This window comes from Apteryx rowi, unplaced genomic scaffold, assembly GCF_003343035.1.
Source record: "Apteryx rowi isolate R43461 unplaced genomic scaffold, aptRow1 scaffold_43, whole genome shotgun sequence".
Classification (NCBI taxonomy): Eukaryota; Metazoa; Chordata; class Aves; order Apterygiformes; family Apterygidae; genus Apteryx; species Apteryx rowi.
The window spans coordinates 616,900-634,185 of record NW_020450683.1 but is presented as its reverse complement, the minus strand read 5'-3'; the positions used below and the strand labels follow the sequence as shown (position 1 = coordinate 634,185).

At 45.7% G+C, this 17,286-nt stretch overlaps 1 protein-coding gene across 1 annotated transcript in view; it reads left to right on the top strand.

Moving 5' to 3' along the window:
* Positions 1–17,009, top strand: part of LOC112971161 (lethal(3)malignant brain tumor-like protein 3) — a 34,247-nt gene extending 17,238 nt beyond the window's left edge. Inside the window, exons 12-17 of the mRNA XM_026076302.1 lie at positions 440–619; positions 2,006–2,137; positions 2,548–2,609; positions 5,183–5,349; positions 9,754–9,816; positions 12,719–17,009. Coding sequence (XP_025932087.1) covers positions 440–619; positions 2,006–2,137; positions 2,548–2,609; positions 5,183–5,349; positions 9,754–9,816; positions 12,719–12,847 — 733 coding nt within the window. The 3' untranslated portion in view covers positions 12,848–17,009. The remainder of the gene's footprint in view (positions 1–439; positions 620–2,005; positions 2,138–2,547; positions 2,610–5,182; positions 5,350–9,753; positions 9,817–12,718) is intronic.
* Positions 17,010–17,286: the final 277 nt, after the last annotated feature.

The window sequence follows — 17,286 nt, the reverse complement described above, 5'->3', positions numbered from 1 at the left end:
AAGAACCTGTCTTGTGTGTTTGAAACATCTTCATGCCATTAGCTTTGCAGCATTGTGCTCCTTTTTCTGACAACCCCCCGCCTTAAAACTCTTTCAGCTTGCTATTCTCCTTCTCTCCCTACCATCCTCTGCTCTGGACCCTAGGATTAATTTTTCTCTTGCTTATATTGATGCTCATCCATTTAAGTTGCCAGCACAGCATGAAGCAACATCTCCATCTGCTTTCCTGGCCCACTGCTACTCTCTTGCTCTGTGCCACCCAGGACCACCTGTAGCTATTAAGCCTACAGTCTGCTCCACTAAAGATTTATGCAGCATCCCCAGAATTGTTGTTTTCCTGTGTTTGTTGATGAATGTGTCTGCCTGAGGCTGGTGTGACTAGATGACCTAAAAACATGCATCATAATCTCTCTTTCTCTCTCTTTTTTTGGTAACGCAGGTTAGTTGGCTGCCCATATTCTGATGTAAATCTCAACAGAGAGAACTTGTTACAGGACCGTCTGAGCGGGGAGAGACTCTTCCCTAGCCAGAGCATTCAGAAAAACAAGATGCCAGATATGGCTGCTCCATTTCTGGGGGGAGCAGGAGAGCCTTCTCAGGAGGACTCTCCACACTCCAGGTGAGCTCAGCCCTTTTCCTTTGCAGATAACCAGGGAGCAAAACTGTTTTACAGGGCTGAAAAACACAGGAATCGACAGAGAAGCAGTAAAGCATTGAGTTAATCTGTCTGTAATATTGACCCATGCCCCAGACAGCCTTAACACAGAACAGTGCACTTCTGTACCCTCACATGCTTTAATAGGTTTCTTGAGTCCTTAATCCTGCTGCTCTGGTCACATTCCAACAAAGGAAATTGCATTCTTTCTCCGTAAATTTTTCCTTGCTGTTTCAATTTAATATATATTCTTTTCTTTCATTTCCTGTCCTAAAACTGTCAAGCAAGATTATTTTGCACTATTAAACTGTAACTGCATTCCACCCCAGAGCCGGCTACATTACGCTGGTTGGTGTAATGACTGTATGTGTATCACTTGGCAATCAAGTTGAGCTCCTTCAGATATTTTATTGTCTTATATGAAAATCTTAAACTTGAGTATTGTGAAATAATGTACATATTATCTGTGTATTAGTTTTTTGACAGCAGGAGGCAGTTAAAATGTGTCACTGGACAGACTTGGACATGAAGGCTTTAACTGTTGTCACCCTTAGCCTGTAGGAATCCAGTCTCACTAGGACGATCTCCAGYGATACTTTTGGTCTTTGTAGAAGATGAGGACTCTTACATGTTTTAAAGTCTGTGTGCCTTAGATTTTTAACATTTTCAAGCTGTATTTGGTAAAACAAAAGGAATACTTCTCTCCCCCTAGGTATACATGGCCAAAGTTTCCCTTCCCTCATCCCAGTAGCATGCAGGGCTCTCCATTTGCTAGCTTCAACCCCAGAATTGACTGCATTTCAATAGCACTGTTGCCATAAAGTTTTCTCAGAGCTTCAGGATCCTCCCAGGAGAAAGGCATTTTAAAACTGTAATATATTTCTATTCTAAATATTTCATTTCCTGATAGTGGGAGGTTTGAATTCACTATGCAAATCTTATAACACCCTACTGCTTGTCCCTTCCTTGGACAACTGTGTAGCTCCATTTATGCATCAAACTCAGTCATGGAAACTCTCTTAAATGTTTTCCAGAGCTATCAAGATTCAAAAATCTTAAATCTCTTGATTTCACCAGAATGCATGTTTCCATGGATTTCTTGTAGCTGCTGGGATCAGATCCCCGGTCCACAGGGGAAAATGTATTTCCCATAATCTCTCTGAATTGGTGCTAAAGAGTAAAAAAGCACTTTGTGCTGCACCAGTAATTATCCTGGGAGAGAGGGAAGCTTCCACCACTAGATGGTGGTTGGTGCTTCCGCTTGCAAGAAACAGCCAGCTTTGCTCTCCCCTGGGAAAAGGGGGAACAGAGCGTGCTGGCCTAGCTAGTGTCAATTATCTGTCTCTACAGAAAATCTGCACAAGGCAGTGAAAAATCATGCCAAAGCAGCCTTCCCAGTCTGTCGGAACAGTCTGAAAACAGTCAAGAGAGAGACTGTGTAGAAGAGGAATCCTCYGCAGCCATCCAAACCAAACCGAAAAAGTAAATAAGATTTTTGCAATGTGTTTTCATGTATTAACAGTTGTGTTTCTTGATGGTGCTGCTCTATCTGAAATACAGGTGTAAATCACTGGCTTCGAACAGCCCACTTTGATCAGAGATTTGTAGCATAGGGTTTTAGAATGACATGTTAACTTTAAATCCCCTCCCTTCCTCCCATTATTTTGCGGGCTCTTTTTCCTGCTGTAAACTTGCGTCTGAGTTCTGGCCATGAATTTAATAGCACAGTCCTTCTCGTGGAGACAGAGAGAGTGATTGGGGCAGTGTGGCRCAACTGCCAATTTTAAGAGGGAAAAGGTCTTAGTTTCTAAAAGTCCCATTRATCTTTGTAAAAAGGAGTAGTTATCTCAATTTGTGCATCTTCTGAAATGTTTTGTGATTGATGCTTTCAGGCGTGGCTGCTCGCATGCCTATATAAAGTTACAGCTGGTGAAAGAGGAAGACGACGGAAAAGGTTGGTTGATTTTTTTTTGTGTGCGCGTGTGTATGTGTTAAATACAAAAACCACAAGGACCGCTTAAAGCTTTACGTTTTTTTTGTCTTTGATTCCACAGCCAAGAGAAAATGCACGTGCGAGGGGATGCTGTCACAGTAGTCTTAACTCTCTTCCCCCTTGCTTCCTTTAAAAAGAGGAGGAAGGGTAAAATCCCTTAGTGATATAAGATTGAATACTTTGTAGGGTGAAGCCTCCTATTTATTAATCGAGAAGACAAGCTTGCCTCAATTTTTGTACCACTGCGTACTCTTCTGTTTCATTCCCCAGGCAGTCTGTGCCAGGCACAGTATTTATTGAGCTGCTGAAGAATGTAGCTACGAAGTCACCCGGAAACRTTTGCAGACAGTTCTGCTGAGAGGTGACAAGTTAAATTTAACATCTGTCTGCCAGGCTTTGACCAAGTTTCGTTGACTTCTCTCTATGGAGCCCATTGGACTCTCAGAAACATGTTCAGATATTTGGGGCAGTGACTCTTTTAAAATTCTCCTGAGAATGAAACAGAAATTAAAAAAATCAAATGGAAAAACAATATCATTTTTTTTCTGGTATGTGACAGGTTAAGTTTTAAGAGAAGCTTTCTGCTGTCACTTTAGCAAACCATATGTTTTAACTTTCAGATTTGCTATAAAAAGCCATATCAGGGAACCAAGCTGACCAGGCTTTTAGGAGGATTTAACATGATAATAAGTCTCCAGTCAAAAAATAGCTAAGCAGGCACAAACTGGGACAGGTGCCTAGCTTTTCTTCTCTTCATTTTTAGCTAGTGCTGACTTCTGCAGTCAGAGCTAGAGAAGTCTGCCAGCTCTGAGCTGCGCTTGCGGTTGGCAGGCAAAGCTGTCTCCYTTCCCTTCACATTCACCTTAAACGGAACGGCACAAATCAGGGGAGGGAAACTCTCCAATAATCCACTGACCTGTAATCTCACAATTGCCCAAAGCTTTCAGCCCACCTATATTTAAACTATTYGAACCCTGCTTCCTTCTCAAAAAGAAAATAATTTCTTCAGATGGTAGTTTGGACGTTTCCCCGCCAGGATTTGGGTTCAGTGAAGAAAAAGGTACTGCAGTTAGTAGTACCGTGAGCCTCCCTGTCCCTCCAGGTGCCTGTCACCATTCGCATGCCCGCTTTGGAGCAGACATGCTTTTTGTTCGTTGTTACCTGCAGGTCTGTCAGTGTGACCGAAGTTTGGAAGGATTAATGGTGATGATCAGGGTGGGAATAGAAGAATGTGGGCAGAAGACATGAGGATGAGGAGGGTGTAAAGTGAYGGGGAGCTGATCGCTGATGGAAGCGGTGCTCACGCAGCAGCGCTGGGCGCAGGCAGGAGCTCCAGCCCCGGAGCGGTGGGGCTAAGGCCATCTCTCTGAAGAAGCGGGAGTATACGCAGAGCTGATGGAGCCTGTAGGCCACCGGCTGGACCAGCCTGTGCTCCCTCAGGCTCTGTTGACCTGCTAAAGACCTAATCCCTTGTATGTGCCCCGCTTTGAGAGGATGCTCCCTAACCCCAGATGCACCTTCGTACATCATCCCCATTTCAGGTTGCTGCCTGCTTAAAGTGCAGTCTTACGTGAYGAGCGGTTCTTAATCAGGTTAATCTTCCTCCTTTGGTCTCCTTATTAAAAACAGAGACCTGTATTTGATGCTGTCCCAGATCTTTTAGGGAACGGAGATGAGGTCAGGTGGCACCCCTGGGAACAGGGCAGTAACCTTGTGCTAGACCCGGCGCTCTCGGTGCTGTGGATGACTGTTAATACAGTCGGAAACCGGGTGTTTCGTGCCGGTGCCGCGCGATGGCGCCTGGAAGCTGGCGCAGCGCGGGCGAAGCGGTGYGAGGCTGGGCAGCGGTGCGGGGGGAGGCGAGGGGACAGGGCCCGCGACCGCTGCGAACCGCAGGAACGCGGTGCACGTTGTTTCCAGCCTCTGCTCCGCTTCCTGTTGGATAAGCGGCCAAATCCTTGTAGGACCATGACTCTGCACTACCCAAGTGATCTCACTGGGGAGGGGTGATGTTTTTTTCTTCTTTTTCTTCCCTTTTTTTTTTTTAAAAAGCCTCCATCGTTTGACGTGTGAGGATGGCATTGATGTCTGGAGGTAACCTGCAGCGCTGCTGGCCTGGGGTTCTCCTGGGGAGGCAGCGAGCCCGGGCCATCGGCTGGCGTGTGTAGGGCTCTTAGCAGGCTGGCTACAGCTGTGAGCTGGAACGATGCCATTCGTTTCCAGCTGAAGATGCTGTTACCAGAACTCCTCCACCTTGTCAATAAAACGCTGCAAACATCTTCCGTGTGAGCAGCGTGACATCGTTTGGCTGAGAAGAAGCTAACGATAAAGCCTCCGCCCTGGCAATCTTGTCTGCCTTTTTCTTTCCCTGTCTCGGGAGGCTGGGGAGAAGGCCCTGAATCGCCGCGTGCCATGTACCGGCAGCGCACGGCTGTGTTCGCGTGCCCTGCTCCGCTTCGCCCTCCAGAGTGTGACCCTGCTTTGTTGTAATTGCTCTCGAAACTCGCTCTGACTTGTCTCCTTTCCTTTTCCAGACTCTGACTTCGATCTCCAGCAGGCCCTCCACCAGTCCATCTTCATGCCTTCCCTGGCCTCTAACCCGAGCCACCGCCTCCACCTCTGCTGGGAGCAGCACTGCAAGCTCTTGCCCGAGGTCTCGGGCCTCACAGCCAAGCACGTGGCCAAATGGACCGTGGAAGAGGTGAGTCCCCCGCTCCGTGCCCTCGGGGCCTGGGGGGAAGCCAGGCGCTCCTAGAGCTCCTCGGGAGACGTCTTTATTCCCTTTCCCTTCCCAGGCAATGCCTTTCGGTTTGCTTTACAGCTATGGCATATGCAATAAATTACTGACTCAGAAGTTAGACCCAAGTCCCCTTAAAAGGGAGGGGAAGGATCTGTATTAACCCTCTGCTCTCCATGGGGTATTTCCCTGAATAGGATTCTTTTTTGCATTTGTTTATTTACTCCTTGATCTTGGAGTCCTCAGGCCCGAAACATGATTCCGACAGCGGATTTTGCTTCTCTCTGATCTCCCTCCCCCTCTCCCGGCCTTTGGCTGCTGATTCACTTTTACACTGCAGATACTTCCAGACTGCACTGTGCCTGCCCCCTCCTCCTCCGTCTCCCCGCCTGCTTCCCCTGCAACGAGACTGCCCACAGCCTGACCTGGTTTCTGGCCGAGGTAGCTGTGCAGCCCGGGGATGTGTCTCGGCAGTCCTAGCTCTTGAGATGTCTCCTGTAATTAGGTGGCCTGTAACAAAGCTAGTATCKTTTGTGTGCTGAGTAGATGTTTTTGCCTCGGTGCCTTGGGCATAAATAATATTTGTACCTCCGCTCGGGAGGCGGTGGCAATTTGGATCCTGGCGCTTAATCAGAGGCCATTTAAATCAGGAGAAACATGGTGTAATGTCACGTTTGCAAGGAAGTAGCTAATCCGCAAAGCAGGAAAAAGGTGCCATTTTTTTACGAAGCATCGAGGGTCTTCAGAGACTTTTAGAAAGCGCGTTTTCCTTAAGTGCCTCTTACATCAGATAAATCCAGTCTTGACTTTGCTCTTCATGCTGCAGGACTACTTTGAGTCTGGTACTGGATTGCAGTATCGCAGGAGACGGGAACCAGAGCAGTTGGGACGGGGCTAGAGCAATTAGTGTGACTGTTTAAAACTCGGTCCTGTTTTGTTTTGTTTTGTGTTTTAATGAAAATGTGCTTGAATTGAATTTGTAGCAAACATATGGAGGAAAAAAAATCTCTCTGTGAGAGATTTGCTGTTCATATCCTTTCTCAAAGCTTGCACGGATTTTTCCAAAAGGTCTTATAGTAAATCAATGAGGGCAGGAGCAGTTAATCCTCTGACATAAAAACAAGCAGAATACCTTTCTTTTGGATAAAACATGGAGGTCGTTTCATGGAAAAGCAGAGTCAGGACACAAGCCAAATAAAATTTTTCCTTTGCAGTTGACCTTTAAAGCAACTGCAGGGTAAATTTAACTGGGGTATTAGTTAGGTAACAGATGAGCGTAAGCAGTGAATGAATGAAGGCGCTTTGGACATGGTGGTTCAAAACCCAGAATACTCTGAACTGTGCTGCAGTCTGAAAAAACAGGTGAAGTGGCCACCAGCGAGAGTGAATGGCGCATTAACAAGATGAGTTGCAGCATCGCAGCGGACCAGCTAAAATCATTGCAGGTTTTGTCTCGAATTTCAATAAAATGGATCTGATTTTGCAAATTATGCTCATCGCAAATTCCCATAGGAATCAATTTGGCCTCTGTACGAGCGCTTGCAAGATCAGCATGTGCAATTAAATGTAGCCGCAGGTCTGTGAAGAGGAGAGCAAGCAGGACTTTCTGGGTTTTAGTGAGTCCAAAGTAGATCTGATCTGCTGGCGCTTGGGTTCCTAAAATCTTCCTACAGGGCAAAGATTTGCTTATGAGTTGCGCTTTGAACTCTGGCACAAAGGAGACCATTCTGCTGGTCTGAAACATGAGCAAAGGGAGCGTAAAATTCTCCTTTGGTTTCAGATGAAGAACTGTTTTCATTTTATAAAACCCACATTAAGGGGGAAAAAAAAAGTCTTTCTTTAATTCTCTGTTGGTTGAGAAAAGCTGAACTGGCAGAGCAGCAGCAGTATTTAAAGTCCCTCAAACTAAGAGACTCTCAGTAACGCTGAACAATCAACAGGAGTAGTTATTTTAATGCAGCCTTGTTATTTATTGAAAGCTTCCTTACATGTTTTCAAAGCACAGTCAGTGAAGGATATTGAATCGCAGAAGAACACTGATAGGTCACACAGTTGAATTGCTCATTAGTTAATCCTGCATGAGATGCTACTACGTTGCGGGGGGAAGCGTCCTTGTGCTAATTGCTTGTGGATTACTAAATCCAAGTTAATGCCAGCTCCTATCTGCATGTTTTCACCAGGCACTGTCAGTCCTGCTATAGCTCGATATTAAAGGGGTGCTGTGTCAGGCTACCTTCAAAGTTTACCARACGCATACAGCGATTTTGTACTGCTTTCAATATGCCGCACACATTTGGGATCTCATGAGCGCCTTCCTTGTGGGTTGCAAGGAATTTTAAGGTGCTCTCAAAATCACGTAAAACTCTGCAAGTAAATCTCACCTCTTTTCCTCCCTCTCCCTGCCCTCTCAATATGAGAAGTCATAGTGGAAGACACTTCCACCAGAGAGCTCCGTTAGCATTGCCTTACAAGTCATTGCCAGCCAGAAGGGTGGGCAGGAGTTCACCTTCTCGGAGCAAAAGCCCTGAGGTGCACAGGTAGCTCTGCCGTCTCCTGATGGTGTCAAGGAACCAGAAGATCCCCGAACAAGTTTTCCTGCACTCCTGACCATCCCACAGACCTCCAGCTCCCTCCTGGGTCCAACACCTCTCTCTCTCCCCACTTGAATCCCTCCCAGCCTCACCCTTCCCCTTGGTTAAAGGTCCCACGGCCATCGTCGTGGGGCAGACGAGTTTCCTCTACCCCTTGGTGCTCCTGTGTCTTGGCCTTGTGCCCCTAAGCCTCCCTTGTCCCTCAACCAGGGAGCCAGGTGGCTCTTTGGGGACAGATCGAAGGCCCGTTGCTCCCAGTGTCTGTGACAGTGGCCAGCTGCAGTTGTCCGGGAAGGACAGAGGCGCAGTGCAAGCGTATGCTATTCCCTTGAGACATCTACCAGCCTCTAAATACCATCGACCCTTAAGGGTTTTATCACCTCCCCTCAAAGGTCAGACTGYTCAAAGGTCAGACTGACCCAGCAGACAGGTTTGCGTTTTAATTCTATGGGGGAGGTTTCAAAAGGAAATACAGAGAAAGCAGCATTTTGTTATTTGCTCATAGTAGGAGTTTGCACGTCTGCATTACGAAATCTGGAGTCATTGAATGATGAAGCTCTTGATTTTTAGGGGGTTCCCCTAAAAACGGAGCCCTCCCTGCTAGCACCAAATAATAGCAAAGCATCGTACCCRGTGGGAGAGATGCTTGACTTTTCAGATTACATAACAGAAACCACGGGAGTCGGAGCTCTTCACCAAAAATCAGCTTCTGCCAGGATAGCGCGAACCCAGAGGGCGCTTTGATAGTCACGTTCCTGCATAGTCTGGAGTGGAGGAAGGGATCAGCCGCAGACGCGCTGAAATGATTTAGGAGAGACTGACAATCGGGAGTTAAAGGGAAGCTAGTATGCGACAGCGACCCTTCTCGACCGTTTGTCTGTTCGTATTCGTGGGAGCAATGTCACATCTGTAATAACTCAAATGAATATGCCTCACGAAATAGAGCTGTTCCTGCAAGGGCCCATCCAATTAGCGTGAGATGTTTGTTCTTGTTGTGCCTCCGATACAAATCTTTCGCGAACYGGTGGAGCTGCAGATGGAAAAGACAATACATATTAAGTCATCCTCCACTGAGTTCAGGAATGCTCCGTACATCATTTATACGATATAATCCATGGGTTGCTTGCTTGCATCTCYGGGGCGATTATTCCAAATGTTAACAGATTCCCCCTTAGAAATGTTTTCCCTAATATTAAATGTCAAGTTCACTTATATTCTTTTAATCCTATTGATTCCATGGATCCCGACCATCAAACCACCACAGATTAAAGAAAAGCAAAACTCCTTTCCTTCATAGCGCTTATTGTCATCCGTATATYGTAGTCCAGTTTTCAATCTTGTCTCTCAAAGAGATGTTGTCATGTGAAGTTGTCTAAATCCTTTTTCTTTTTGATTTCGCTTTCTGACAAAACCACACAGAAAATGAACCTTGTAGGTGAGTTTAGAATAGTGTAGCCATATACAGATTTTAATTTGTAAAAATAATGATGGTATTTTATAAGGACCCTCTTGAGCAACAGAGAAACTGGACGCTTGCAGAATCAGTTAAGTGACAATGCAGAGAGCATTACTGGTAACCAGAAGACACTTTGCAGGGCTGTGTTGGAACACCCCAGTGCTGTTTTTCTTGGGTTTCCTTCATTAATGGGAGAGCTAAAAGTATTAAAGTATGAAAAAATTCTTGCATATAAAACTCGCATACAGGAATAAGATCTTTTTAGTTGATGATGTCCCATTTTAATTGTCCGTGTTTCTCTTTTCCCACATTTAATCACAGGTGGCAAGCTTTATCCAGCGTTTGCCCGGCTGCAAAGAACAAGCAGCTGTGTTCAAGGAAGAGGTAAGTAAAATCTGCCCAGATCCTGTGCTGAGACACTGGAGGGTCCGACGGCAGCTAGGCGCTTTTGTGCCCGTGTTATTCCGGAGTTACGGTGCTGATGGCTTAGACATGCTCAGAGTTGTCATTAAAGAGCCTCTGGCATTTAGGAGGCAGCTTCAGCATCGAGCTGAATTGCAGCACGGTTAATTGCATTCTGCTGCTTTAAATTTTCCCTGCAGTTCCAGTCACTTAGCTTATGCTTAACATCCTGTCTTGGACTATTGTGTAGTGGTTTTGGCACCGTTATAAAGATGTCCTGTTGGAATGGTGCAATGAGGAGCTCATCTGCTCCCTCCAATGGGAACATATGCCTGCTCCTCTTGGCGAGGCTGGCAAAAGCGGAGTTTCTTAGGAATCGCTGGCCGCTCCCGTGGCCTGAGATGAGCGCAATGGAGGAACCGTTCCTCGAACGAGCAGTTGTTTGGGGAACCGGAGCATCTCCCGCACGTGCTGTCCGGTAGTTCTGTCTGCCTCTTCCTGAGCTATTTGCAAAGCAACAATACAGGAGGATACTGCTTATTTGAACATGGTGGGAATAATGGAATTTATCCAAATGAACCAGTCTGTCAGTATAGCTGAGCGTAAAAGATGCATCCTAAATCCTAGTGAAGATGTATTCAGCGATTAGGGCTTGGTAAGTGAGGTGTAGCTAGCCAGTCTTCTAATCTGACCATTCACAATTTATTATTTTCTTGCAGTCGTAAGTTCAGTGGTCCTAACCACAGTTCCAGTGGCTGTTTTCTATTTTAGAGAGAGGTGTAGCCCTGCTCTGTTTTAATATCTTACTTTCTGCAGCCTCAGAGTGTCGTTCCCTTTGTCAAGCGAGAGGGGCTTGGGTTTTTTTTTTCAGGTTTATGCTCAAACTAAATCGCCAGTTTGAAATTAAAACCCTCTTAGCAGTTTGGCTTTGGCCAGAATTCATGTGTGAGTGGCAGCGCTGCTGAACTCCACCAGAATTGTCCATTAGCGGTAATCAGGCCTTCGAGTGCTCTCTGTTTAGGATAAATAAATCCCTTGCAGACTTCTGTTGGCGGGGGGAAGAGGCCTGAGCTGCTGCTTACATTAGGAACAAAGAGAACAAATTGTGCGCAGAATTTTAAAAACCACTCAAATAAGATGGAGCAAAGAAACACATAGTAAACCACAGGCAGTGTATTGTGTTTGTGTCCAGGGCAGGTCTGTTTAAAATAAGGCATCTTAGAGGCAACACAGTGAAAGCGAAGCATAGTAATATTAGACTCAAAAGCATTTTGAAACCTAGGACTGTTTTCCAGCAGTTTAGTCTACTCTTGACTCTAAGTGAAGCAGTGATCCGTTTATTTCAAGGTATTTTTAGCATGTTCGCTGCAGCAATGCAGACTCTAGGCAGCTTGCAAACGCGAATCGGTGAAGCGAGCTGTGGACTGGGAGCACTGCTGTCGTTTCCAGTGTAGCTACCTGCAGGTTAAGTAACTTGCCAACGGTCTCCCATGTGGTTAGAGCAGAAAAGGGGAAATCAAATCTCCTGGCTCCCAGCTCTTTGCTTTAATTATATGTTTGTCCGAGTTAATTAAATGTAGCCACTTCTACCGGTTGTTGAAATGCAAGGAAGTTCTAGTTGGGAGAGCTACAAGGGTAGGAGAGTTGCTGCTCTGGATCAGATGAATGTCCCGTGTCATCCACTGTAACTGGTGATCATCAAAGAAGAGGATGAGATGCTGTTGGTCGCTGTAAATGGATRTTAATGGAGTAATGTATCTTGGGGAGATGCACATTCCCTGTCTCTGTCCATTAATCCTTGGCTTCTTCCCTGAAGCATTTGGAATTTGTATTAATTATATCTTTGTCATCTCTGGGTAACTGCAGATGTTCTTGTGAACTCAAGTAAATTTCTAATCTTCTTTTTTTAAAAATAAAAAATAAAAAAAATTATGATTTCACTCACTGGTACCTAGAACGTCCTATATTTTCACAAAGTAGCATAGTTTTTAGATTGCTTACTTGGAGTCTCATAGGATGTCTCCTTGCTGTTGTATTATGAGAGTGTATGTGCAAGTCCAGACAGCTTATGTCTCTTTACTAGGCCTTGTTTTATACAGGGCATCGTCTCTTTTACCTTGGGCTAAACAAGCCCATTTGCTGCCATTGAAAATGGTTTTGCAATAGCCTTCTGTTTCTCCTTTAAATGGAGACTTGTCGTTTGTGGGCATATTAGATTTGAGAACAGCCAGATGTKCACATCTCAGGAATTTTTCTCATCTGGAAGGTTTTTAGCAAAGCTGACCAAAACGTCAGCACAGAGGGCATTCAGCTTTAAGTTTTACCCTGAACAGCTTAACAGGAGCCCAGAAATCTCCAGTGACAGCGTGTAACGAACACAGTAGGAAATGGTGATTCTGTATTGCTGATCGTTGTAGATCAGCGTAATATATTACTTCTGGGATAGCTGCCTGCTGAAGACTTGTGTTCCATATTTCCTCATCAAAATTCTGGCCGCAGATTGTGAATAAGCTCTAGGATTTTTGACAGTTGTTGGATTTCAGAGTAGTTATCCTWATACTGAACATAAAGTCTAATTAATGATCAGGCGTCCTCCTCGTGATTTCTCCATAAGCCTTGACCATGCTCTGGCTTCTCTGTTTGGAGAAAGCCAGCTTCTAGATGAGGCCCGAGACCTCTGAAAGGGGCAGCGTGCCTGGGAGCTCGCGCTGATACCAGTGTGGGAACTAGGGAGAAATATAAGGTTKCAGTCTTCAAGGCTGTGTTTGTGCTTTTGTTCCTCAGCTCTAAGTACGTTGTTTAATTGGAAAGACTAGAAGTGAGAAGAAACCTGTCCATTTCTAGATAATAATCTCTTATCTTCTGTTGTGTTTCCAACCTCTAGCAAATAGATGGAGAGGCCTTTCTACTCCTGAACCAGACCGACTTAGTTAAAATACTCAATATCAAGCTGGGTCCTGCCCTGAAAATCTACAATGCCATCCTCATGCTCAAGTCCGCAGAAGAGCACTGAGAAGAGTYCTTTGCCAGAGCCCAAGAAGGATTTACAGGGAACATCTTCAGCGTTACAACGTGCCGAACAGGCAGATTGGGGCTCGGACATATTTTAAGTAGAACTTGTTAAAACTATTTTGAGGACATAAAAATCCTGCCACAATCTGGAATATGGGGCAGCTTCACTTCCAAGAAGAAGAGATTATTATATTTTGTAATTGCATTTGGTTTTGATACATCCATCTCTTTTTGAGATCTAGAAGAAACCTCCAGTTATAAGGGGAAATCCAGGGTAACATTGGTGGAGCTGAAACAGCGAGAAAAAGCTATGAGTAAAATGACTGCTGTGTCCCATGACAGTGCCTGAAAGAGAGACTGAATTATCACCAGCATGTTTAATATATGTGTATGTACATATGTATATATAAAAACTCTGAGAAAGGAAAGTGAGAAAATAGGAAAAATATGCACTTCAGAGCAACTCACCTGTATCCTTCAGAGCTGTGACCTGCGCTGACATTTTCAAGACTGATTTTTAAATTCCAGTTTCTCCTGCTGATCTTACTACTTACTTTCTCCTTACTGATCTTGGCTAATGGACTGCTTGCACCACAACAGAAGGGTACCACGGGCAAAGGGTTTCATCAGTGATGGCTTACATTATTTCTGGTAACAAGTAAGACTTTCTCATTCATGCCACCAGACGGTTGGAGGAGAGAGCCCTGTCCTTGGATGGGCTTGGGGTAGGCAGAGAGATCTCATAAATGTATCTCCCGCAAAGAGGCAAAGAAAAACATTCCTAGCTCTAGCTCTCCCATCAGTGCTTTGGGGCCATTGCTGTCTAGACCATCAACACCTTACGGCAAAATGAGACGATCAGGCGCACTTGGGAATTTGCTGGGTTCATCCAGACTCTCCTCACCCATCAGCCAGTTGCTAGGAACAGTCCAAGTTGAAAACTCGGCCATGGCCAGCATGTGCGTACAGATGCAAACAGATGTCCCAAACAATTTGCTTTGATTTCCTACTATTTGAAACCTATGAACAGTTAGTGCTTCGGCCTTTATGGCCTCCAGGTGGACTCTGGTCTGTTCTGCCAATGAGACGGCGTGCTTTAACAGCAGAGCACCAGGTCTTCCACGTCTCTAGTGGCGAGTCAGGCAGAACGTGAAAGAAAGGCTGACCAGAGGGGGATCAGGGTTTGAACAGACAGCAAAACGAGGTGCGAATGATTCTTAAACGAGAGAGCTAATCTGTCTGTACCCAGGAGGAAGCAAAGCTTGTGGCTCTGCCCTGCGTGTAGGTAGCAATCTGTGCGCTTTGCTGGCAGTAGGAGAGCACTAGTATTTCCTGYTCCTCTGGGAGTCAGAGCATGGTTTTATGAGCATGCATCTAGGACTAGGCTGTCCCGGGTGAGGGACTTCTCCCCCATTGCTCCCAGAGTCRTCCTCCTGCCCTGGAAGCACTGGGGGAAGTGCTTAGCACTTTAGGAGCTCTGTTTAATGTTTCCTTTTGTGCCTGGCAGCACGCGAGGCTGCGACTCTGTCTCTGGCCCTTCTCCTTGTTAGATATTTGGCTGTTCTGGRGTTCAGCTGGAGTCATCTTAGCTAGGTATGCCTTTCCACCGCTTTGTGCAAAGCTGCCGAGGCGAAACCTCTGCGCGTGAACGAGTGAACCCTTCTGCGTGCCGTGGGCTTGCTTCTGCAGCATTGCCGAAGACGGGTGTGCTGTCCGAATCCAGCCCAGGCTGTGTGAATTTCTCAGGGTGTTGCATGATTCAGGWGTCATCCATCCATCCACAGATGCCTCAGACTCCCTCCTGTCCGTGACATCTTTATCCCTGACATTGTTGCCTTAGTCCCAGTCCTGCAGCTACTGCAGCAGTTGTAGCGAACTGAGAATGAACACACTCTACACAATGGTGGGATGACACAAGGAACACGCTTCGTCTTCCTTCCTTCATCGCTCCATGTCCTTTGCCCAGCCTTTCAGCTTCTGAGAAGGTCCTTGTGACCTTCTTAAAGTAATAAGTTCCTTAAAGTTGTCAATAGAGCAGAATCCGAGCTGCTGAATCCATTCAGTCCTGGATTAACATACGGAGCAATTTGTCTCCATGCTTTCTATTTTTGTATGAGAAGTTAAGGAGTTTAAGCCTTCCATGGAGAAGACGTAAGGATGGTGGGATATTTAATATCCAAAATATTAAATAACAGACAGCTCACYGCATAGCTGCAGGAGAGTTTAGCAATTAAATGCAGGCTAGACAAGAGATGAATTTAATTTATTAAAATATATTTCTAGTGTGATAACAAGGATATTTGCCAAAGAGTCACATTCCTTTATCCCGCTCAGAGGGTCCCGAGTCTGTGTAAAGATGAATTGCAAGYGGCACGACCTGGGAGCTGAGACAGTTCACCTTCTAGGCAAAGCAGGAGCGGGACTTGACAGCTGGAGCAGAGGATCGGTAGCCGCACCGCTCCGTTGGGGGCTCTCCGCTCACTTGCTAAATAACCCCCGGCCCTTCTTTGCTCCAGTTTCCCCATCTGCGACCCCCCGCCTGGTGCAGGGGCTTTGAGGTCTTCGGCAGCTGGCGGCTGACGTTCGAGTGCAATTTCACTTTGTTCTTGTTTCCAGCTGGCAGGTCCTGCTGAATTTTCTATTTTACCTCCTTCCTTTGGGAGACTGAGGTGGGGACAGCAGGTTGCCTCCAGCGGGGAAAAAAACAAAATATAATATTATTTCATCTTTCTTTTTTTTTACTATATATAGACAGAGGATGAAGAGAATTGGTGAAACAAGCAGTGAAATTCCAGTCACTGAAATTATTCAAACAGCAGAGAGATCTTTAATCCTAGGGGCTTCCAAGCCAGCTGGATCAAAGAAGAAAATGTGTACTTGGAGTTTATTCAGTTACAGCAGTGGCAAGGAGGAAGGGAGGAAACCTCTTAGGGACGGAAGAAGCAAGACTCTGCTTCTTGTGCCTTTCTGCTAATCTGACAGTTGTCTTCCCAGAGCGAGCAAGAGTGGGCACAGATCTATTAGCAACTCTTCTGCCAAATATAGCTATATTTTAATAAAATGAAGCAACTTTAAAGTAATGCAAGGGCAAAAAACTGGACAGGTTTAAAATTTCCTAATGTTTCCAAGAAAAACATGTTTTTAGCCCTGACTTTGCCCCATGACTTAGGAATTCACTGGGTGCTGGTGCTGTTTTGCTTGCACCAGTGAGCCCCACTTTCATGTGAGGCTTGGTGACTTTCTTCTCTCCAGACTTTACCAAAATTTGCCTTTTTTTCCAGCCCTGATCAAGGGCTGTATCTGAGCAAGGGGTCTGCAGATGCCTTTGTTTGTTTAATGCCTTGTTGTCTGATTCGAAGCACACGCTTCGAAGCAGAAAGCCTGAAGTTGTGGCTGCGTATTGTACAAAGCTGAAACTGGTTAATGCCACTTGGGTTAGGAGGTTTTCGTAATTGCCTAAATATCAGCATACGCCGGCTGTGGGCTCAGCTGAACCCAACAGTCGCTTAGAAAACAAATATATCACTTAAAAGCAAGGCAGAATTGTGAAAACTTCCCGTGGCCAAGCAGTGCATTGAGAAGTCTCAGTTCCACATTAAAATGTGTCTTATTCCTGTATGTGTCCCTCAAATCCAAAATGGTCATTTTTTTTTTCCTCCTTTTCTCTTTCCTCCTTAGTAGACAGTCCTGCTAAAATTTTCCCGTGCCAGCACGAATGATCAGCCTCGTCATCCTGCAGCAGCAAATTTCTGCTCTGGGTAACGAATCGCATTAGAGCTGGGCGGAAGCATTTGGCAGCACCAATAGCCACATTTTACAACCAAAGAGAGAAAAAATTTAAAAAAAATCAGCCAGGGGATAAGCTAGTTCAGCTGTAGAAGATTTCCTGCCTGCTATTTTCATGCCCTGCTTAGGGACTTATACCACAGAGAGCTTTAAAGGTTTTGACGGTCTCCCCATCATGTGATGGACTCACTTATTCTTGAAATTCCTATTACTTGAACTGGAAACGTGTGCAGGGGCAAGGAGCGTGCATCCGCTGGCTTGTTTCAGGGTTTGAAATGTTTGCCTGGTTGAAACCAAACGAAGACTTGAGCTTTTTGATGCTAGCCACAATGTTGCGCTCCACCAATGCTTTCTTCTGGAAATGTGAATAAAATTAATATAAGTTTGAACCTGACTCATTTCTTTCCGCGTTTCGGTGCGACGCCGGCACGCGTTTGCAAGGAAGCTGCTGCGGCTCGTTGCCCTGACGGGATCGGGGTGAGTTGGTCCTTGCAGAGGTCCCTGGGGGGGGAGTTTCTCCCTCATTTTCCCCCCCGTAAACCCGATTAGCAAAATGTAGGGAGCATTTTTATCTTTTAGCTCTTTATCGGGCAGAGCAAAGCTGYGTATTTGTGCTCTCCTTTTGGGCTTGCTCCCTGCTGAACATGTGCCTCG